Below are 23,745 nucleotides of genomic sequence, written 5' to 3' on the forward strand. Positions count from 1 at the left end.
GTATGTGTGTGACCTTTTCAGGTGATGCAAGAAGTTCCTACAGTGTTCAAAGCCTCAATCATGCTTGATTGTAGTACTGTACATGAAACTACCATGCTAAGAAGTTATATCGCAGAAGCTGCAGTTAACATCATAAGGTCTGTGGTCTGGACCACTCAGCCTTTGCCAGGGATCTCAGGCCCGCTGAAAAGATCTCACAGTTCCCCCCCCCCCCCCCCCTCATTCCACACTCCCTTAATTCCCTGTTTTTCTCTTCAATCCGTATGCTCGATCCTAATTGTAAGCCAGTCCCACAGCAATCTTCTCTGTCAGTCCTGAAGCGCTCACGTTAATTAGCGTGGGTGTGCATTTATTGCACCAGTGGACTCTAGGCTCTAGCAAAACCAGATAGTTTATTTTTTGCGGGCGAGGCCAGGGATTTCTCTGTCAGTAATGCGGCTCCAGCCCAGGATAATGATATGGCCAATCGTAGGCCACCCCAAGGGACTCAACTACCTCACTCAGCACGGCCCGCTCACAATTTGATACCAACCTTACAGCTACAGCTAGGGCCGTAAAATGCATTTACCAGATCCATCAGTGGGGAGGGAATGCGAGAAAAACACACGTTCACACACTCACGTGGACACGGCTGCATACTACTACAGCCAAAAATAAATTACGCACTGATTGAAGATATAACCGCCGCACACAATTTCATCACATTCCAATGCCCAAATAAGTGCCCAAGCCTTTGGCTTCTGCTCACAGATTGTTCAGGTTGGTCGAATTGAAGAAATTAAGAGAACCAACTGGACTGAACAATAGACCCGCAGCCAACCGATCTGAACTGAATGATATAGATATGTAGCATGTCTCAACTGTAAGACGTACATAGGGGCATAGGGACCAACTGATCTAGTCACTGCAACAGTAAACAGAAAGATGCCTTCGAACATCCAAAATTCCCTGTGGATAGTGTTGACGGTGTTGTTTAACATGAACTGCCATTGTACTGAATAATGTGTGTGTGTGTGCATGTGTGTGTGTGTGTGTGTGTGAATGTGTTGGTGGGGGGGTGAAACACAGAGTGCAGCCATAACTAAAGCAGCAGCCCTTCTGCTCACTGAGAGTCTGTTTTTCATGTCTTTTCTGTTAAATAGAGAGAATATTGTTTCAAGTGAGCACCTGCTCCAGCAGACAGAGGGACAACAGCTGCTGAGAGACTGCTCTCTCCCCCTCTCTCCCTGGTTCCCATGCTAACCTTGAGGGTCTATTCAACAAGTGTCCTCCTCTGATTGCACTGACCTCCAGCTTTGCACCAGGACAGGGGCTCTGTTCTCCAAGAGCCAGCATGGTCACTTTCATGTGGAGTATATCGGTTCAATGGCAAATGCTAACTATGCATATTTAAATGTGTGGATTTAAATAAGCATATAAACAGTCCTTCTCCCAAAACATTTGGCATGGGCACTCTTAAACAAGCAAAATGCAGGATGTTAAGTATAATTATGAGTATAATTATATCACTATAAGTATAAATACCATACATTGATAAACACGTGTGTATGTATTCTCCCAGTACTCAAAGGATTTTATAACGGCCAAAAAAGCTTTTCGGATACCAACTAGGATACCATTGCTATGGCAGCCTGCTTGCCATTTTGAGCATGCGCGTGCAGTTTCTTCTGCATCGGTGACACGGCAGCTGCGCAGAAGAGCACGTTATACTTGACGCTTTGGGATGTCCTGAGAGTGAGTAGAGCGGAGATGGATGACAGAAGAGGACAGCTCTTAAGAACAGCTCATCAGTGACCGCTCCAAAGCAAAACAAACAGCCAATCTACGGGCGGTCTGTGCGTAACTGTACGAGCCGCAAGACACTGCACAGACCACGGGGGAAAGCAATGCATGGGAAAGAGCAACTGACGAGAGTCCCCGGCAGTGTGACTCACCCTGCGCTGACAAGGTTTCTTAACAAATGAGGCCACGGGATTAATGAGGCAGCGGGATTAAGCGTCGTGCAGGGCCAAGATCTGCCTTGACTGTGCCTGGCACAGCTGCGTGACCAATGCACCAGTCATGGCCCACGCCCCTTCCATAACATTTGTATCATTCAAGTATTCCATTCCCTTGATTTTTCATCTCTCTGTTTAAAAAAAAAAAAAAAAAAACCCAAACAAAACAGGCTGGCAGGCGCTGGTACCATGGTTACCTTGAAACGTGCAGAGGCAGAGAATGCAGTCGACAAATCAATATTGTACAGCTTACTGCCGCTCTGCGGCTGCTTCCGTCTGAACAAAAGGAAGAAAAGCCAGCTGTTGGAAGACAGGTTAGAACACATTTAGAAATTATTTTTATTATTGGAAAAGGTTTTCGGAGGCCAGCTGGATTTCAGCTCCGGTTACGTCAACGCGCAGGGAGGGTAGAGTGTGAGAGTGTGAGAGCAAGTGAGAGACAAGGACTGAGAGAGGAGATATGTTTTGAAGAGTGTACACACCATTTTTCATATATGTATCCCATACAAGGCCAGATAAAGTGCTGCAGAGGGGACAGATATTTTTTAATCAATGTATGAGAGTAACCCATTAATAAAGATCATGCATGCAAAGATTGTTATGCTAGTAAAGTTAAAATGACTGAATGTTTGCAACTCATACCTGATATAAACAACAGCTAGAAAACACTTAGAAAGTAAGTTACTATTTTTTGTTTCTTTTTTTCATAACCTCGTAATGTTATGCTAATTGGACAAACATCCAAAACATGGAGTTTGATTATTTTCAAGCGTTTTCACACATCATGACCTTTGAAATGGAGGGCTGCTTAATATGAGATTTTTTTTCAGGTCGTAAAAAGCGGGCGCAGTATGAGAAAATTGACAAACGTTAAAGCGCGTGGGGGTTTGTACAGTTTCGGCAGGCAGGCGATAGGTGGGATAGGTCCGCTTGTTCACAGCTGCTCATACTAAACACTGCTCCGCCTCCGCGCAGACACCGCACCTCATACAACGCGCAAAGCGTACGCCACACCTTGCCTCGATCACGGCTTTGCTGGCTGAGTCACCACAGGTTTTAGGTTTTTCTTTTACATCACAACATCTGCGGTGCGCATGTTAAGACGTAAACATACATCCACGCAGACACGAACTAAGCGCATCCCAGTGCGCCTAGGAGGCGAAGGCTGTGTGGAGTGTTCAATAGTGAATAGAAGATAATTTGTTTCGGAAGCTCTTCAAAAGTGAGAACAGTTGGCACTGTGTGGGCAGCGATGTTGATCAGCAGAGTGACGATTGTCATTAGCATTCTATTAGCGTCGTCGTGACAAGACCTTGTGTTGGAGAATGGCTATGAATTAGATTAAGCTTCGAGAGCACGTCGTCGGTAATGATTTCATATGACAGGAAACCGCCTGATTATTACAATTTGTATGGGATTTTTAATTATCCAGTATGACCAAGTGTTTTTATGTAATTATAGACAGACAAGTGAATGCTTGCACTTGCATACACATTTCCAATGATCTCCACTCCACTGTTACATAAAACACAAAACATTTTTTGATCTAGTTGGATGTTTTATTCATCTTTTGAAATGACACCAAGTGTTTCTTAAAGTTTTCGTTTTGCTTGCTGTCTTAGGAGATGCCTTGAATTGTAAACAGTGAAAATGGAAAAATGCATTGAATAAAACCCCTTACAAGCAGTGTATGACTGTAGAGTAGACAGGCTGTCGCCTGCCCGCCACTCTTAAAACAATACATGTTGTACATCTTATAGCTTTGAGCTTCTCATATTTACATAGGTACAGCCGTGTCACAATAATTACAGACTTTGCATTTTCTTTTTGTCCTTTTTTAAAAAGTTTTCTTAAGAATTATATTTACATCCTCGAAACCTCCAGCGGCCTGCTGCTGGGGGAAAATAAACAAAAACCTAAAATTACAGCCATCTTCCGCTCACGTCCGTGTTCATTTTGCATTGCATTTCAACAGGAAATGACACCTTCCAGCATAATTTATACAATAATTACAAATAAAATAATACAGAGCTCAATTCATTGTCTAGCTGAAAGTCGAAAAAAAAGAAAAGAAAAAGAATCTTACCATAAAAATATTGCACTTTAAATTAGGACAGCTTTTAACAGTGGACCTGTTTCATGGCCAAGGAAGAGGATGATGGTCTATCAGAGTTTAATGACTGAAGCGTCCAGCAATAAGGTTCTAAGTAGGCGACCCTTTGTCCAGGTGAAGCAGTTCATTCTGTGTCTAAGTAAGGGTGTAACACCTAACAGTGTACCACTGCATGTCTACGGAGTGCAGGTTGTTTTTTTTTTTTTGCAACAGCATTCATAAAGAAAACAATAGGCAAGAAAATAATCTTTTTAAAAGTTAAATTCAGATAACTCGAGCTTGGAAGCTTCTTAGTGGAATGCTTGAATGTCCCGAGGTCACGGCCTCGTCCGGTCCAGCTCTAACTACCATCAATCTTCTATCGGCTGCACGGGACATGTCGAGCATTTTACAGTCTTTGGAGAGAGGCGAGAGGTCTCTCTGCAGTCGCTCCTCCTCCCCCGGCACGGGGGGGGGTGGGGGGGTGGTGAGAGGGGGTAGGAAGGGTGGGTGAGCTTCCGTGCAGGGGTCTGGCAATTTCCCCCCCTTTCATCTTTTCCATCTGTGTCCCTCAGCGCCCTTTGTTCCTGTTGCGTTCCTCAGAAGAATGCATCAGAAGCAGCAGAGAACCGCGATGGGCGGGTGGGGGAGGGGGTCACGGCGTGTCGGGAGGGGTGGGGGTGGGGGGTGTGTGAGTGAACGACAGCGGCGGGGGGGGGGGGGGGTGTAAGCGGTCTTTCGTCCAAAGATCTTGGGGAGGAATCTTGGCATCGCCCGTTTCAGTGAAACTGCTTTTAGCCGTGACCGGGACAGTGACACGACAGTGTCGTACCTTAGCCTTCTGAGTGGCGAGGGAAAGGGGGTGTGAGGTCCTGCGCGTACATCCTCTCCAGCGCGTCTGGATGAATTCAGCGGTGACCACACCCGTTTAAACGAAACTCCGTCTCTGCCCCCACACTCAGCCACGGCCCCCCCCCCCCCCCCCCCCCAGTGCAGTGGCTTCAGCCCGGAAGCTTCTCGGAGTCGCCTCCCTGGCCCGGTCCACAGCTCTAACCCGTCCTCCCTCCCTCTTTCTCTCCCTCCCTCCGTCTCTCTCCATCTCTATGAGGCTGAAGAGGCTGTGGACTGTGGCTTCTTCTGGTTGACCAGGTCCATGTAGAGCTCGGAGCGCAGGAATCGCGGGTACGAGTCTTTCTCCATGAGTCCGTATATCCTCCGCTGGGCGAGGTCAAAGCAGGAGCGCGACACGTTCTGCAGGCTCTCCTTGGTGTGCTCCCGCGTGTGAGAGTCCAGGTTCACCTATGCAGGGACAGGAGGGGTGGGCAGGTTACTACCAGGAGCTTCATACCTTTCAAGAACACACACTCGCATGCACTCTGTTACACTCACACAAACAAACACATACACACACACACACACACACACACACTCACACAAACACACACACACACACACACACACACACACACACACACACACACACACACACACACACATGTACTCTCTTACACTATCACTGACATGCACACGCATGCACACATGCACACACACGCGCATGCACACACACACACACACACACACACACACACACACTCGCACGCACGCACACGCACACACGCACTTTTCTGAAAGCTCTGAAAGTTCAGCAGCCACAGCAGGGCAGTTACTCAGCCGTTCTGACAGTGACCTCACTTCCTGAACAGCTCGGTCAGGTCTGCAGAGACCTCTCACAGGCTTTAGCCCTCATCGGCCAATCACAGTAATCGAGCCGCGCTGCTTCCCCGCTCGAACACAGATGCATTCATTAAAGCATAGAGCCATCTGTGTCGCTCGCTTGAAATGCTCCGAAGCTGAACCCGGAACGTGACGGCTAACACGGACGCCACGTCAGGCAGCACAGAGAGACGTGCCGAGGCAGGACTGGGTGCTGCTCTCCCGCTCACCTCCTTGCAGGACTGGATGGCGATGTATTCCGAGAAGATTTTCTTGGCCTTGGAGGCCATCTTGGACTGCGACTTGATCTTTTTGAAGTCCTCGCACGCCAGCCAAAACTCCAGGTTCTCTTCGCTGAACTCTGTGCGCAGGAACGCCCTGAAGGCGGCCAGGCCATCTGAAGGAGAGGAAGAGGAGGATGGAGAGAGAGAGCGAGAGAGAGAGAGAGGGTGGGAGGGAAAACCAGTTAATACTGGGATGAGGCAGAGCACCTATACAGTAGCAGTTACTGTGGTAGGAGGGATTTAGTAGGCATGTTTACTGGGAAACAACAGATGTGTTCGAAACTGCATACTAGCATACTACTTGTACTAAATTTCAGGCTGATTTTCATTTAAATTCATTGTAATATGAGTTGTATGCCAAGTATGAGGTTTTGAACACAGCCATTATCTGGACCAGATCATGAGGACAGTTACATTACAGTTAAAAATTAATGATTAAAAGGAGCAGTTTCTTTCTTCAGGCATTCCTTTCAGCCCTGTTCATATTGTGCATTTATTATCTCTGTGTCTTGGACAAGCAGAGCCTGTTTCTTATTTTCTTAATCTCCGAGGGGGCAAAACAAACATGAAGCCAGAAACCCAGCTCACACTGCCACAAAGACACATTACACACCGTTCTGTTTGTATGAAGGAACCCAATGATAAATGTGTCCTGTAAGTGAACATCTGTTAAAATAAGGGTGAGAGGTGTGGAGAAAAAAAACAAGTAGACATGAGGAATTGGTGTATGTTTGTGTGTGTATGTGTGTGTGGGGGGAAGTCAGGGTATAGACTGCTGTTTTTTATCATCTTCTTTAACAATAATTTTAATAACACCAGTTCCCTTGGCAACCACGTAAAAACCTGTCTGAAATACACTCTAGGCTTTCGCGCAAGCACTCAAGGTCGTCAGCTGTTCATTCATGAAGGGATACAAATATAGAAACTGACCCTCTCCATCCCCCCACCCCATTGCTCCACACCACTGCATAGCCCTATTCATCCCTGGGATTAACGCCAGAGCCGGACCGGGCTGAGAACACACGGCCCCATTCACTCTCCCCGGCTCCACACGGGCATCGCTCCTGAGAGCGCCAGGCTGAGAGTGCATGCACGCGCACTAATGCGCCCGCTAGCGCAGCCTTTCACTAATGCGCCCGCTAGCGCAGCCTTTCCCACGAGCCTGCAGAAACAGCGCTCATTTCTCCTGCGGTTTTTTAAATTAAAAACATGTGGGGAAAAAAAGGCTACGCGCTGCTGTATAACACGCAGAGCTACACCTGAATTAATGCGCAAAATGCAGAAAAGTACCACATTATGAGCTGCGCCTGAATTAATGCGCAAAATGCAGAAAAGTACCACATTATGCGCTGCACCTGAATTAATGCGCAAAATGCAGAAAAGTACCACATTATGAGCTGCACCTGAATTAGTGCACAAAATGCACAAAAGTACAGCATTATATTTTACTCCTATTGTGTTATTTCAAATTTTTTTAGTAGATTACTGCGGACAAAATAGAGTGTCCATGCCATTCATTGCCAGACAGCAGGCTGAAAAATCAGCAGGAATTCAGCGGTCTCGAGCCGCTCCAAAGCCGTGCTTCAGCGGGGCGGAAAACTTACATTTGTGGACGAGCAGCTTGTCCAGGGACTCCCCCCACTTCAGCGCCTCCTCCGGGCTGGGCCTGCAGGCGAAAGCGGATCGATTCTTCAACAAGCCCATCTCTGCCAGGTTCCTCATTGTGTGACCCATTCGAGACAGCGTGGCCAGATCGCACTGGAGTGTGTGAGTGCGCTCTCTCCCTCTCTCCTCCGTGCTCTCTCTCACTCTAACTCTCTTCCCTAGCTGCTCTCCGTATGTGTGCGGTCTCTGTGACCGCCTCCCCTGGACACCTCTTACACCCGTTCTGATTGGCTAAAGGAAAAGGAAAGGGGTGGGGTATGACCGTGGAGGCACACACACAACCTTCCCCCCGCTTAAGTGTCTGCTGCTCTGCCTCGGTTTCTGGAGTTGTTTTAAGACCCATGGGTGCAGTTGCTATTTATACAAAACAGTTTTAACCCTTCCCTACTTTTTTTGTTTCCCGCCCATCTGTTTAGGATTTTCCGCACGGAGGAGTAGCGCATGGCTTTGCTCAGTGCCAGTCTTATTGAGACATTTCTGATAAAGGACCTGCTTCTCACACACAAATAATCACGTATAATTCCTGTCAGAAGCCGTAAAAAACCAGGACAAAACAAAGGATCCCTGCATGTGCAGCAGATAGACGTAAAACACGGCCTGCCTCTATAAACACTCTTGAGAATGTCTCGGGCCTCCATACGCTGTCACTGTGACTGTTAACATCGTGCGCAATTATTTACAACACTGGATTCAGTTCAAGTGAATTTGCGCAAATGTCGCTGTGAAAACAGGATTTTTTTTTTTTAAACAATCGGTTGTTAATAAACACATTCATGTCTGAATCCTCTCATGGAAAAAGACAGTAAAGAGGACAGGAAAGACATCAGAGGTTTACGCTTTTGTAATAACACGCGTCACCATATGCCTCCACGTCTTCCTGCACGTGACAGGCGATGCAGAAATATGCAAACTATTAAAATCCCGCTTTATTGTGCAGAAATTCAGTCCGTCCTCTCAGGGGATAGAGATATGGGCTTCCTCTGCCATGCAATGAAACACCAACGACTGCATTACATTACGTTACGTTATATTACATTACTAACATCCATATGCATGTTTTCACCGAGCACGCCACAGACAGAACGTCACAGAACCCAGAATCTGACTTAACGGACATTCTCGACAGAGAAAACCACAGAAAACCGACAGAGAGGGTGCGTTTTTTTCAAATCACAGTAGCATCAACCTGCACGTCAGGCGGCTCTAGAAGCAGCAGAAAGCGACCGGGCATCGACGGCTGACCGTGTTCTTGCCCCCGGGGTGCCGGCCTATCGCGCTTTGTCGCGCGGAACGTGACGGGGAGCATGACGAACGAACGTGCGCGGACAACAACGCCACCGCCCGCGCGTCTCCTACGGCAGGATCCCGCGGGAGGGGTCGAGGCGGGTCGCCAGATCCGCGTGACGGGAATAACCTGACGTTGACATTCACCCCGCCCGACCCCCCCCCCCCCCCCCCCAACATATAAACACTGCAGCAGTCACACGCATTTGACGCTTTCAAAATGTCTGCGTCGTGTTCTGAGAATGTCTCTGCTGACGATTCAATAAGCGGCGTGTGGCAGTGACCGTGGGGCTGAGGGCCCGGAGAGGCCGGCCCAGCACAGTCCAGCAGGCCGAGGATAACGAGCTCAACAGCAGTGTGGAGAGCTCCAGTCAACGCGCCGGGAGGCAGCGCTACACGATATGCACTGTGTATTTAGCCTCATCCAGACGAACGTGTCAGATAAACATACTGCGCAAGACTGCTTAAACTGCAATGAATAGTATTCATTTAAATTGACGTTCTGCTAAATTGATTGGCTGTTCATTTGACTGGCAATTTGTTCAATGAAAGCATATTATTTAGCATGCAAATAACATATTTTATGTTTTTTTATTCAGCGGGCATAGGTTATTCATTGCCTGTGGTTCGATGTTAGCAGTGTACCTAAAGCAGAAAGACCTTAGAACTGTGCACACCTCAATATTTGCTTGTGCATCGCAAGCCATATCGTTCTTCATTTTCAACGATGTTATGGCGTAGCGCATATTTCCCTCATAATCGCGCAGCCCTGGTGGGAGGTGGCTCTGGCTGGGGTCCACCGCCACATTTTTGCACGCCTTAGCGTGCTGGTGCTCTGTTTGGGCAGCGCCGTTGACTCAGACCCCGCTGGGGTATAAACCCCGGGGCGTCTGCCGTGGTGCCCGGTGCCAGGCCAGGCCTCAGCCCAGAGCCGAACCGCAGCGATGACCCCATCCCGACCCCGTCCCGACCCCCTCTCTACGGACGCGTTGTCTACGCAATTTATAAACAATAAAACAAGAAGAGACAAACTGTTCGGCCCGACGGGAAACACTGTTTGTAAACAGGAGATTCGGCACTGCGTTCCGGGACTGCCTTTCCCAACTGCAGCTCCAAACCGGCGAGAAGGGGCTTATTAACTTCTCCAGCTGCCTCTGCGCCTTTTTCAATCACTGCATCTCAGTCAGCCACACGCCTATCAGCCCAAAGTCCCAGCCATCTCAAAACCTGGAGAGCCGGAGAACACCGTAGTGCTCCTGGATCCACCGTCTGTACGACCCCACTGTACAACTGGCGCCCTCCACGGCCTCCCCAACCTCCCGTCTGCAGAGCCGTAATGGCCCCCGGCACGGGGTGAGACAGGAAGCAGGCATACGGTGACACAGGAAGTGGGTAGAAACTTACTTGACGGACTTCATGGCTTTATCCAGCTTGCCAGCCGGGACGCCCGCGGGAGCCTCGTTCTTCCTCCGAAGGAAAGGCAGCCGGTTCTTCATGTCTTTGGCCCTACGCAGAAAACAAACAATCAAGAGAAACGATGAAAAATCCCTTCCCCAAAACCTGCGGTTCAGAAGCACAGGATAGTGGAATAAAAGCCTTCACAGTCCATGGGACCCACATTTTAATCCAGCAGCCAGTCAAAAAGCACTGCCGTCTCCCTGAGTTGCGAGGTAGCACTTGATCCCGCTCTCTCACTCGCCTCTCTCTCTCTCTCTGTCTGTCTGTCTCTCCTTCGGCAGAGTGCAGCGGGCCCTTGGCAGAGTGTGGAACTGAGGGAGCTTAGCGGGTAGCCAGGCTAAACGTCACAGTGGCCCCTCTGGTCTCCAGGAAAAAGCAGCTTGGGCCAGGGCCCTGGGGACGGGGCACGAGGTGCCCCCCCTCCCCCAACAGCAGCACGCTAGCCAAAGTCACCCAAAGGCTCATGGGAAGCGGAGCTCAAAGGCTCGCCTGCACATGCTCGTCATGTCTTTTTCCGTACTCACTCATCTGACCTCATAATAGTCCCCCCCCCCCCAAGGGCTGATGATCGTTCCTTTCTAATTAGCGGAAGCTAAATTCACAACCCTCCGCCCCACCCTCCCCCCTCACCTGTTTCACTGTACAGTATCGCACAGAGGACCGGAGAACCACATGAGGTTGCTCTCTTCCATCAGCTAAAAACCTAGAAAGAGTCCGCACGCCCATCGAACCTGCGAGAAATGCGTATTTTAGCATGCTAGCCAGGCTCGGGCCACACGTGCAGTAAGTCTGCTTGTGATACTGGACAGGAAACATGGGCCTATGTTTAATTACCCCACCGTGCGTCACCACGGTAAGGAGCGGTAAGATATATTTGTTTTCCGGAGGCACACGAGGACAGAGTAACTCACACACAAGCACACACACACCAATCTCTCCTAAGTTTGGCAGCAGAAAGGCTATTTTGAAACTATGGCATATGCATGTAAACATGCATGTACCAGCATAAAATATTTCAGCTTTCAAACAAGGCCCAACAAGGGAATTGTACACAAATCCTTTTTTGAATGTGTAAGCTATTTTAATGAGGTAGAATTAAATACAAATACTTAACGGTCAGTAGAAAAAGATTTTGAAGTAAAGCATTGTTTTGGTTTTGAAATATATGTGTGGGTTCAAAAATGTTCTTGGGTCTGGTTTGAACACAAGCAAGAAAACTCAACAGAATGGAAATCTATGAGAGTAACTTCCCCACAGAACGAGAGAGAGCTTCTAAATCAAAACTCCACACTGCCACCTGCAGGCAACCCACAGCACTGCAGTACAGCAGAAACAGCAGGCCACTGTAGTCAAACAGCACTGCGGTAAGCGGTCAGAAATTCAACATTCAGACTGCATAATGGAGAATACCCCAGCAAAATGAGTAAAACTTGAGGCAGAGAAACATCCTGCCATATAACAGGCATTTCTTGGGGAAAATATCACCCTGAAGAATAACCCGTGAGCTGATGTAGATGCCTCCTTGTAAGTCTAGAGACATCCACCGGATGCCCTTTCCCCCTTCAAGCTCTGGCGAGTCCCCATTCCGAAAGAATGACATCTGGAATGTTCTCATCGGTGATTTGGAAACATGGAAGCATTTGATAAACTGAAGTGTGTTTGCTGGAACGCTTGACGGCTGCAAAGAAATGGCGTCAAGCACCACAGCTGGCACTTGAGTGTTAGAATCAGCACTCCCGGGGATCCCACTTTTCTTTCATCCGTTCGGCGTGTCGCCGCTGTGAGGTGTGCGAGCCGACAGGAGGCGTGAGATGAGGCAGTGCGCTGAGGTGCGAGGCCACCGCTTCTCTGAACCGCAGCGCAAACCCCCCAAACCGCCGGCGGAGGTTAAGGTCACAGGGTCACAAAGTTACAGGGTCAAAGGCAGATCGATGAGCTCTCATGCCAGGCTGCGAAGCCTTCTGTGGAGCCTGGTTCAGTAAGTCATCAAAAACAAAATTACCCCCAATGGGTAGGGGAACCAGCTGGGGGTAGCCTGCCTCAGGCCTCAGCCCCCCCCCCCCCCCACCATCTCGCAAACATCTGCGAATGGCAGGACCACCACTCCCGCGCATAATCTGACAGAAGCCACTGTGGATGTTCACACATGACCGTGCGGATCCCCCAGTGGACCGGGAGTCCACTGTGACAGATTATCGCGCATTAACATCGTGATTAATGTGGGTCAGCTCTCCTTACCGCCCGCACGGGGCGTCCCCCTGAGCCGTTTGAGATGGTAAATGAGGTGGCTTTCTGTGAGAGATGGACAGAGAGAGAGAGAGAGAGAGAGAGAGAGAGAGAGAGAGAGAGAGAGAGAGAGAGAGAGAGAGAGAGAGAGAGAGAGAGAGAGAGAGAGAGGAGAGAGAGAGAGAGAGAGAGAGAGAGAACCAGCAGGCTCAGCTTTCTGTTGCTCTCATATACACACACAAGCCAATGTGAAATTCCACCCCAAAAAAAAGAAGAAGAAATGGCAGCAGGACGAGGATGTGGAAAACATGGCTGGTGTTCATCAAAAGTGCAGCGCAATCTTCTCCATCAGCCACCCCTCCCCTTTACAGACAATACACGGCCTGTGTGTCCTGTGAGAGCGCCCTCTCATAGGGCAACATCATCAACACGCCATAGCTGTTAATAGCACTTGTGTATTGTTATTGTTGTACTCGGGGTATTCTAGCTGCAAACCATGGTATGCTATTTGGTAAGTTGATGTACTCTTCAAAGGTTCGATTTGTATCTATGTGATCATGCTAGGACTCGGAAGTGTACTTTCCTCTAGGGTCCTGAACGTATTTGCCCCTGGGTTTGATTTGCACTTCATTGTACGTCGCTCTGTAATGTAATGTAATGTAACATCACAGATTTTGCCATCTGTCACATGGTGTTGGCACAATGATCCAGCTTGCTTCTGTGATGTCACAACGCTCTGAAGTGTCATCATGATTACACCATAGGGGGGGGGGGGGTGAGACACCATCTCCCCAACTTGGTCACAGACCAATCAGACACTCTGATGTGCATTTTCAACAAGTCCTGCCATTGATTCCAAAGCATTCCAATTTGGAACATGCATTAAACAGCGAGAGGAACGTACAATAACGTTACTGTGAATGAATGAATGAATGAATCCCCGGAAACTGCAGTCACCCACCAGAACCCACCAGAACATGGGAGCTGACCAACAAAATCTGTGGTCCGCCTGACCAGAGATGAATGTTTGGCATGCAAACTGGCATATCTGGCATACAAGCCATTCTACATACACATATGAGCATGCATTCCTTCATCACTCTCACTCACTCAGAGGTGTTGAAAAACACACCATTTATGTTAATGTTGAGGAATCTCCCTTACAATTATTTTAAATTATTAGCTGCAGCAAATGGACGTAGCCAAAATGTTCAGCTGAAACATACTCCCTGGGACAGTCACTGCTACAAATCCTGGGTTAAACAAAAACAGGAATAGGAATTTAAACTAAAAATGGATATAGGGGAAAAAATAAGTCTCAAGTGATTCTGAGAAAACCTCTCCCAGCTGACAGAATCACTGACAGGGGTCATCTTGTACACATACATGATAAGTGCCAGCGTCAACTCCAAAAACAATCACTTTCCTTTCTCAGGAGCCTACACACACATGCGCGCCCACACACACACATATCAGGACAACAAAGGAGAGATAATCCTTGCGCCTACCTTTCCAGGTACCTCTCAGAGAAATCCACCATGTTGTGGATCATGAGTGTGTCTGTGTGTGTGTGCACGCGCGCGCGAGTGTGTGTGTATGTGTGTGTGTGTCAGAGTGTGCTAGAGCAAGACGCTCAGGAAAAGGTAGTTAGCTTTCACATTCCTCTGGATCTGCAAGGCTCAGGCTCAGCCTTATATACTGCATAAGCTGGGCGGGACTTGTACTGGCCCAATCATAACGCAGCTGTGCTAACCCCCACTCTGAAGTGTGTGTGTATTCTTCCTGCCACTCTGAACTGCACAGGCCACGGTGAGGAAGATCACTGAAGCCAATGGCAGTGAAGCCATTATGGCTATTTTCTGAATGAAGAAGAAGAAATCTTGCATAGAAAAAGAGAAAGCAGAACTAGATTAAACATGAATAACAGCAAAACTTAATTCAATTCAGTGGATTTAAACTGGCTACTGGATGGACTGCCTGATAGCCGTCAGGCTATCACTGGCCATCACTTTCCTGGAGGCATGTGTGTGTGTGTGCGTGTGTGTGTGTGTGTGTGTATGTGTGTGCACGTGCGTGTGAGTGTGTGTGTGTGTGTGTGTGTGTGTTTGCTAGTGAGCTAATAACATTATAGTGTAATGTTTCTTTTGTACCACTGTTGTAACTGACTGCAATGTGTAATGAAAAATGGAAAGCTGCTATTAGGACAGTGCAGTGCAATGCTTCTATCATACCAGTGTAGCGTAACACTGCTCTTATAGCATGGCGCAATTTATTTCATCAAGTTTAAATTGTTGTCTGTGATAATGCAATCCAACTATCATTTAATGGACATTTAATGGTAAAATAGGTAATTTCGGACTTGTGACCAATGGTCAAGAGAGGAATAGCAGCAACAAACACCTTCAAACCGCCTTCTGTTAGTTGAGCAAAAGAAACAGCCTGAAAGCAAAGAACGGCAATGCTTCCGTTATTTCAAGTTAAAGTTCATGTTCTAGCTCCCACTAGGAAAACACCAAGATCCTGACTTTTGCTCTTTTCTGGATATGCAGATGCATTTATTCACAGCAGAAAATATAGGAAAGACAGTGTCATTTTAACTGCCCTTTTCACAGAATAATGCAAAAAAATCAGTTTGCTGCATTGATGATTGTTGAGGTGGATTGGGGGGGGGGGGGGGGTATTTTAATGATATCCTACACAAAAGAAGCTCGAACTGTGGAGTGATCAGTATTTCCAAAAAGAACATAACATACCTGGGTGAGGAGTGATGCACTGGCTACTAGCAATAACTACCACCATGCAAGGAGCTGGGCTGACGCTAATCTATGCAAATTTAAGCTAATTATATCTCACGCAAAAAAGAAATACCAAGCAAAAGAGAGTAGAGCATAAACAAAAACAGTCATTTTTGCAGCTTTTACACCCCATATGCCTCTGCTACAACAGTGTGGCATACAGCTGCAACACCGCTCATTATTAATTTCATAATTTAGCAGCTGCTCTTATCCAGAGTGACTTCCACTGGCTATATTTTTACACGTGAGCCGTTTGTACAGCTGGATGTTTATATTAGAGCAGTTCAGGTAGGGTGCCTCGCTCATGCCACAGCTGGGAATTCAAAAAGCAAACTGAGTTCTAAGTCCAATTCTCACAACACAACACAGCATTGCATAACATGACATAGCATAGCACAACACAGCATAGCATAACATAGCATAGCACAACACAACACAACACAACACAACACAACACAACATAACACAATGTAAGGAAAAAAGGCCCTTCAGCTCAGCGTTCACCTTTCCCTACCACTGCTGGTGTGCCTACAGCTTAGTTTGCCTAAAAGCTAAATAGTATTTAGCACTGTATCAAGTCTGGTCTTGAAACCACCCAGTGTTTCTGCCTCCACTAAATGACCTGGCAAGCTATTCCAAAAAATACTTCCTTTAGGGTAAAAATGTATCCTTTGCTAATTTAACATTTATAAAGGGAATGAATCTCGTTGCCCTTCTTTGAATCTTTTCTAGCACATCTATATCTTTCTTGTAGTACGGTCCCCAGAACTGCACACAATACATGTGTGGTCTGACAAGGGTATTGTATAAGGTGAGTATAACTTCCTTAGATTTACACTCAATAGTCTTGGTTATGTATCCTAGCATCCTGTTTGCCTTTTTTTACTGCTACTGCATATTTGTATTTCCCACATGTAGAACTTTATTTCCCACATGTTTGTCAGGCATGACCTACGGTACCCTTGCGAAAACCATGTTGGCTGTCCCTTTGAATGATATTGTTTTCAAGAAACAATTCCAGTTTGTCTCTAATGATAGATTCAAGTATTTAACACGTGATGCTGAGTTGGACTGACAGGCCTGACGTTTTCTGGAGCAAGTGTGGTCCCCTGTCTTATATATCGGTATTATATTACCTTGTTTCCAGTCATGTGGTATTTCTCCAGTTTCTAAAGACTGTCTAAAAACACTTGCCAGCGGTTTAGAAATGATCTCACTTCTCAAACCATTGTAATACACTGTGACCCCATTTTCCTCTCCCACCCTCTACTCCAATCTCATACTGCAACAGAAACAACCAGTAAGTACAGCACAGTATCCTTAAGACAGGACAATCATTTCCCACTAGAATAATGACCAAACACGCTTTTTCACAAAATGACTGATAAGTTATGTGTAGGTTTTTGTTGTTGTTGTTGAGCCAAGAAACAATAAAACTGGGCAGAGATAATGCTGTCGGAGGGGAAATTGAAGGATGGAAAAGGCGGCTTTATCTTTTTGAGAAATGAAAAGGGAAAACTGCCTGTCAAAATATTGTTCCCTCAGAACGCAGACCGGCTGTCGTATTCGGGGTGCTCTGGTTCCTCTGATAAATGAGTAAATTTAGCCTGAGAGTGCCGGGATAGGGGCCGGGCAGCTCGGGAAACCCAGGGAGGCTCATTGAACTGACCTTTACTAAACCCAAGGAGCTCCGCTCCGCTCCGTTCTGAGAACCGACAGAACCTCAACTGCTACAGCATTGTAATGACAAACTGAACCGAGAGGACTTTGAGGACTGTGCGCAATGTACTTTTATTCTGCAGCAACAGATCCATTTCTGTTCTCCTCTTTATCAGGGGCAGCAGTGTAGCATAGCATTACGGAAGCAAACATTAGGGCACCGGGCTTGAGTGTGTATGCAGACTTAAATGTGAAATACATAATCGTTTTGGATTCAAATACTTTTTTTCTACACTTCACTGAGCTTGTCTGGAGTACTGAAACACGAAATACTCTCAAAAAGTGGAAACCCCACCTTCTGGTCCTCTTGGTTGGTTCAGTTGCACCAAGCAAGATCAATCGAGCATAGAAAAGTATTTGAATCCAAAACAATGACACATCTGACCCAGGCCTGGTTGTATGTTTGATTCCTAGGTCAAGCACTGCCATTGTATCCTTGAACAAGGAACCCAAACTGGAATGCTTTCATAAATATCCAATATATTTCTACAAAGAAAGTAAGCTGAACAAGTAATTCTGGATAATAATGTACGCTAAAAGGCAGAAATACAAATGCAAAATGGACTTTGGGTTGCAAATTTAGCTACAGGCTACCTGTATCAGTTCAGTTTCTACACCAGCGCGGATGTGTATACTTCCATCAAGCGTAGCTTACATAACAGTTTCATTTCCACTTGTGGGCTAGTGATGCTGTTGATGTAGCCTGGACGTTCTGCTTTTGAAGGCTGTAAAATGCCACTGCACAAGGTTGGTGTGGTTTCACTGACTGTGGAGTTGGTGGTTCATAGTTCAGAGAGCACATGCCTTACGTACAATACAATAAAAAAACCCAAGTCAAGTTTTGTTTCGTTTGTAGATTAAAGAAAAAAACAAAACACATACTACAGTACTGGCATCATCACCAAAAGGATACCTCCCATATTTCAACAGTTTAGGTAATTCTGCAAAATAAATATCACATACTCAGGTTAGTTCTCCGTTTGTGCATACTGTACAGGTGTCAAGTGTGAATTCCCGAACACAGGCAATGGAAAAATATCTTTATGAAAAAAAACAAACAAAAAAAAAACCCCACACACAGTCACTACCTCCACCCCTGCCCTCTCGCTCTCAAAAATCTTCCAACAGCAAACTTCAGTGGTATTCTCAGACGAGTTTCTGTTTTTTTTAACGACATTCCAAAATACCACTTGAAATGACATCCCCATCTGAGGCTGTGGGTTTTCCCATGGAGGTTCCGTGTGCAGCTGGGAACAGCGGCGGGGGCAGTCCCACATGGGAACCCAGTACGAAATTGGAGGCAGAAACAGGAAGCGGACCCTTGGGCCTGCATTGTCTGTCAGCAGATGTAGGGCGGCCATTGTGTCCGGGCCACTGCCTTCGTCTTGTGACAGGACCTCCACACAGGTACTGAGAGTTTCACAATCAGCACGCAGCGTTCACGCAAAAGACGCCCACCCCCGCAAACACACACGGCCACTTTTTTCACCTTTTCATTAGAAATGTCCCACCAATTTTGCATTATTCTTCCTTTCTGACCCAAAAACCTCAAACAGAGGTGTGGGACGTAGCAACGATGTTCAGTCTTGTCTCTCCATCTCATGAGAACACGGCTGATGTCTGAGCATGTGCCCAGTGTTCGCTGGGCAAGACCTGGCTGATTGCACCTGACCCAGGTTCAGCCCTGGGGTCATTTAAGTGAGCCTCTCTCATACTGGCCATCTGATCTGGGGTCAGTCGCTCTCTCAGGCGGCTGCTGTGGGAGGAGGCAGCGCTGGTCCCCTGGGCTTCCCATAGTCAGGCCTTGGCACGAACGCCGTCGCCTTTCATCCAGGCTTTAGCGAGGAACAGTGTGCCCTGAACTCGGCAGCCTGGGAGACTTGTTCCCTCGATTCTGCACTCCCTCACTCGTTCCTCATCTCTCCAGTGCCTCGCCGGAATTAGGGAAAGGGTCACAACTGCTCGGCAGCCGGTTTGGAAGACCGATGGCTGACCAGATGGAACATTGAGAAATAAATTCTTCATGCAGCAACGGAAGCCTCTTGCGGATTCTCTCTCTCCCTCTCTCCCTCCCTCTCTCACTCCCTCTCTCACTCCCTCTCTCACTCCCTCTCTCACTCCCTCTCTCACTCCCTCTCTCTCCCTCCCTCCCTCCCTCTCAGTCTTTACATATGGGCTGTCTCTCTTGGTAACTCCATCTCTCCAGTGGTTAAGGTCCATGACTGGGACCCGCAACGTCGGTGGTTCGATCCCCGGTGTAGCCACGATAAGATCCGCACAGCCGGAGGATTGTCTCCCGCTTAGTCTAATCAACTGTTAGTCGCTTTGGGAAAAAGCGTCAGCCAAATGACATGTAATGTAATGGAATGTTATGTTATCATTCCAAGGTCGCGTGAGGGCAGGGAGGAAATGGAGGGCAGCTGTTTGAACTCCACACAGTGTCTGTCCCCCTCCCTGCCTCCTTATTGACCCACAGCACTGTAAGCCCCCCCCCCCCCCCCAACCATAACCCTTACCGCTGCTGACCATGTCAAAGAGATACCCCATCATCCCACACCCACACATGCACACTCACTCTCGAGAGTGCAGGCGTGCACACACACACAGGCACGCATACATGCGCTCACACAGACATTATTAATCAGTTAATTCCTCCTCCATTTTCTCTCTCCCTCGTTCCTGTTTGAGTTCTGTGAAAGTAATCTCACACCACTTTCTGTTAATGTAGGTCACCCAGCCCTCTTCTATTACAGGAACACACTAGGGGATATTCAGAGCTTAGAAATCTCAGAACAACACGGTCACATCACACTGAAACTGTTCTCCCAGACTGGGAGTCAGAAGGGCTTTGAGGAAACGCTTGTTAAGATGGGGCACTTGGTTCGATCAGATGGCCACAAATTTGATGCAAAGGATATAATTCCATAATAATTCATATATCTAGTCATTACACATAGTTTTTTTTTTATTATTAATTCTAATTTCAGACAAAAAAAGCTACGCTGTCTGCCATCAAGACACAAAGCCTTGATGAAAATTTTGGTGGTCTTCAACAGAGGGTGACCACCAGAAACACTCATCTCTTAAACCTGCTCAAAAGTAATCTGCATTGTGACACTGAATTGATTCCTTCCTCTCCAGTAGTGAACACTTTCCTCCATTGAAGAGTTTCTGCCCATTAAAGAAATAATGTTACGGGGAGTTTGAATTTGAATTCCTATTGCTTGTACCAAGCGCTTGTATATACTGTCTGCAGAACATTTGAGGCCGCGGAATGGGCAGCAGTGCCAGTATGAGGAGGCCCGGGGGATGGGGATGAGGAACGACCGTAAATAACATGGGAACCAGATCCAAGGACTCCAAGCTCAACATGAGCGACAGAGAGCCCAGACCACAGGGCCCCAATAAACCTTCTCGGGTTTCAGACCAAAGAGATTGCAGCCTACCAAGAAAAACAATTTGAAAAAAAAAAAAGGAAGACTGATTTCCCCCTCCCCTCCATCCATCACCCACACAACTCAACCCATAAGGAGTGTTTATGCGCTAGGAAGGGTATCTTAAGAGGTACTGTATAGCCCCATCGAGTAGGCTGTTTCCTGAGGGGATTGGATCCATTCCCCCCCCCATCCCCACACTCAGAACCTCGAGTGTATCGATGTCCGTTGAGCTCATAAGACAATAGAGACTCTGATTGGTCGCTTCCTTTTAACCTTTCCAACCTGGGGGGAATAAATGGTATCAAAACAACCGGAACCTTCCCTCCCCAGCCCCTGCTGTCCAACCGACGTACAGTACAGGCCAGAGACGTATCTTTCAGAAAAAAACTAATTAGATCAAACAATTAATGCTCCTATTTTCCTGTAAAAAAAAAAACAAAAAAAAAAAAAACCTGGCCACAGTCTGGTTTCTTTGTCCTAGCAAAAAAATACTGCATACTTTACTCTGCCCACTAACAAGAGGAAACAGATTTTCTCTACATTACAAAACAATAGAGGCTTTGAAAAAGAAACAGACCGAGACAAAGTCCTTGCAAAAAAGCGATGGCTGTGGCACCGTCTGTAAGCCTCGGCAGTTACATTAGCATGTGCGAGCCTTCCAGGTCTGCTGCAGCTGGGCTAGCCCATCTGCCCCCCAACGCTGCAGCTCTTATCCGGGCTGCCTCACGGAGAGACACCGCACTGCTTTCACTCCAAACCTGGCCATTTCTCCACAGCAGAGTCTCATTTCAGATAAAAGTATGAATGCAAAGACTGTGGGAGTATTTCACATGGTGGTCATGTAAGAAATACTGCCATGTTTTTTGTTTTTTTTTGGGGGGGGGGGGGGGAGTTTATACTAGAAGATTCATTCGGAATCACTGCTGTCGTTCAACAAAAGCTTGCATTAATGCAGTAAGTACAGATGCACAGCATATGCAGTTCTGTACAAAAGTATTATGGACCCTAGATTTCTGCATTAGTGTGACAATAAAAAAGAGCAAATATACATTTCATGAAATAAAGTACCCACTTGGTTAAATAAATTGCTATATTAAGTAATAGTGATTATGATTGATATTTCAGTATAGACATTGTGAACTATCATGGCATATTATTCCCTCAGAAAATATACGAATAATATTAATAATAATATTAATAATAATAATAATAATAATACTTTGATGAAGTTGGCACAGTGTGGCCTGGGCAGCGATGGCAGTCACACACGGTGTGAGCAGATGAATGTTAAGCACTAGCACGGCTACGGGTGACACCACGAGGGCCGTGCGAATGGCAGGCCCAAGTGTCACACCGGTAATGAAGGGAAGACAGGAAACAGGAAACAGGATGCAGGATGCACTTGTGTACTTACAGGCTCTTTGGGTTTCTCTTCTTAGAGCCATCGGGCCCCACCTCACAGCTGCACTCTGACCCACCGCTCAGCTGGGGGAGAGGAGAGAGACGCACTGTTATCCCACCAGTCACCACTTTCACACTTTGAGAGCTTAAGAGTGTAAGAGAGAGAGACTTGAAAAAACAAACACTTTATTTGTCATTTTTTAAAATAAATAATTAGTTCATCACTTCCTCTTCACAAGACTGATCACACACGAGCCATTGCAGAAAATATTACCTTCATCAGATAAAATCTACAATTTTCTAATAATCTGCCCTGCATGGTCCATCTCACACAAAACTCTTCCCCACCGACCAAGTTTATGAGTATGTCATTCATTCATTTGTACTGTAATAAGCACGCTCAACATTCCTGCAGGCAGCCACAAAAGCCCCTTAACATGGCCTCAGGATTTACACAACATCTTATTATTTTAAATTCCAAAAGGTTTGATTGCCTAGACAAAAATTTACCAAATTAATCTGCTTCTTTATGGGAATCCTGTACTTGGGCTCCCTGATGAAAACTGAAATGGAGAACTCTAGCCACAACCACTTCAACCCATGATTTACTGTAACTAAGGTCATCAAGCCAAGAGAGATGCCTTAAATCCATCACTCGATGAAACAAAATGCAGATGTGGTTCTGTGCCACGGTATCACTCAGGCTGATGTGTGCGTAGGTATGACGTCATCGAAGTCAATGTGTGTGAGTGCTGAGGTTCGTCTGTCTGTCGCACTTTTCTTTTTGTTACCTTTTTGTTTTGGAGATGCCTCTCCTCACTCTCCCATACTAGTGGAAGGGGGTTTGGCTGCGCTAACAGACAGCTGCTCTGTATGCACTGTAGTCTCACCAAAGTGTTCTCAAAATAAAACCGTCTCAGGTGCATCCAGAGGAGATTTACCATTCCGCCGTGCCTTCCCTCATCCTCATTCTTTTTGGCACCTTATTGTCTTCACCCACTATTGACGTATTGCATTTGACCTCTTTAGGTTTTTGCATTTTTCCTTTTTGGAGTGCGAGTACCTTTGTGGTTTTATGGACATCAGATTAATCACTTATCACACTGCTGAAGGACTAGCATCCATGCCTCTCGGCCTCTCAGGTGGTACAATCTGATGAGCTCATCTCTCACCACGCTCTGCTTCAAGTTAGGCGACAATGGTATTTCAGCCTGAACTGCCGGGTGGTGGAGCAATGACTCATCCCTCAGCCATCCCGCCCGGCTGTAAGATATCCCTATTGCATCCCTACGCCATCGATGTCTGTCCAACCTCTCAACAAGGGCCCCTAAAATGGTGTGAAAGGCTCCAGCTGTACTCCATCCAGGTTTACAAACAATTGGTAGTCATAACACAGGTTCCCCGCCTTCCCTAGGAGAAACACAACGGTCTTGGTCCAGACCCGCCTTTTGTTGAACGGAAACCCTTTGTACTGCTTGTAGCCAAAAAGCATTAATCCTGCTCCTAATGGGCGGCCTGTAGCATAGTGATACTTGACTGGGACCCACAAGGTTGGTGGTTTGATCCCCGGTGTAGCCACAATAAGATCCACACAACCGTTGAGCCGTTGAGCAAGGGGAGGATTGTCTCCTGCTTAGTCTAATTAACTGTAAGTTGCTCTGGATAAGAGCGTCT

The 23,745-nt window shown here is 46.9% G+C and overlaps 1 protein-coding gene across 7 annotated transcripts in view; it reads right to left on the reverse strand.

The window, feature by feature from the left end:
* Positions 1 to 3,534: 3,534 nt before the first annotated feature.
* The window catches only part of LOC133140004 (regulator of G-protein signaling 3-like), a 128,664-nt gene continuing 108,453 nt past the window's right edge, over positions 3,535 to 23,745 (reverse strand). For 5 of the 7 annotated variants that reach the window (XM_061259503.1, XM_061259504.1, XM_061259505.1 and 2 more), the window contains 5 exons: positions 22,085 to 22,155; positions 10,440 to 10,541; positions 7,691 to 7,752; positions 6,033 to 6,199; positions 3,535 to 5,388 (listed from right to left, as the gene is read on the reverse strand). In XM_061259503.1, coding sequence (XP_061115487.1) covers positions 5,191 to 5,388; positions 6,033 to 6,199; positions 7,691 to 7,752; positions 10,440 to 10,541; positions 22,085 to 22,155 — 600 coding nt within the window. In that variant the 3' untranslated portion in view covers positions 3,535 to 5,190. Of the gene's footprint in view, positions 5,389 to 6,032; positions 6,200 to 7,690; positions 7,753 to 10,439; positions 10,542 to 11,123; positions 11,144 to 14,227; positions 14,372 to 22,084; positions 22,156 to 23,745 lie in introns of those variants that run through there. The other 2 variants (XM_061259508.1, XM_061259509.1) reach the window with 2 other exon arrangements.

This window comes from Conger conger, chromosome 11 (genome assembly GCF_963514075.1).
Source record: "Conger conger chromosome 11, fConCon1.1, whole genome shotgun sequence".
Classification (NCBI taxonomy): domain Eukaryota; kingdom Metazoa; phylum Chordata; class Actinopteri; order Anguilliformes; family Congridae; genus Conger; species Conger conger.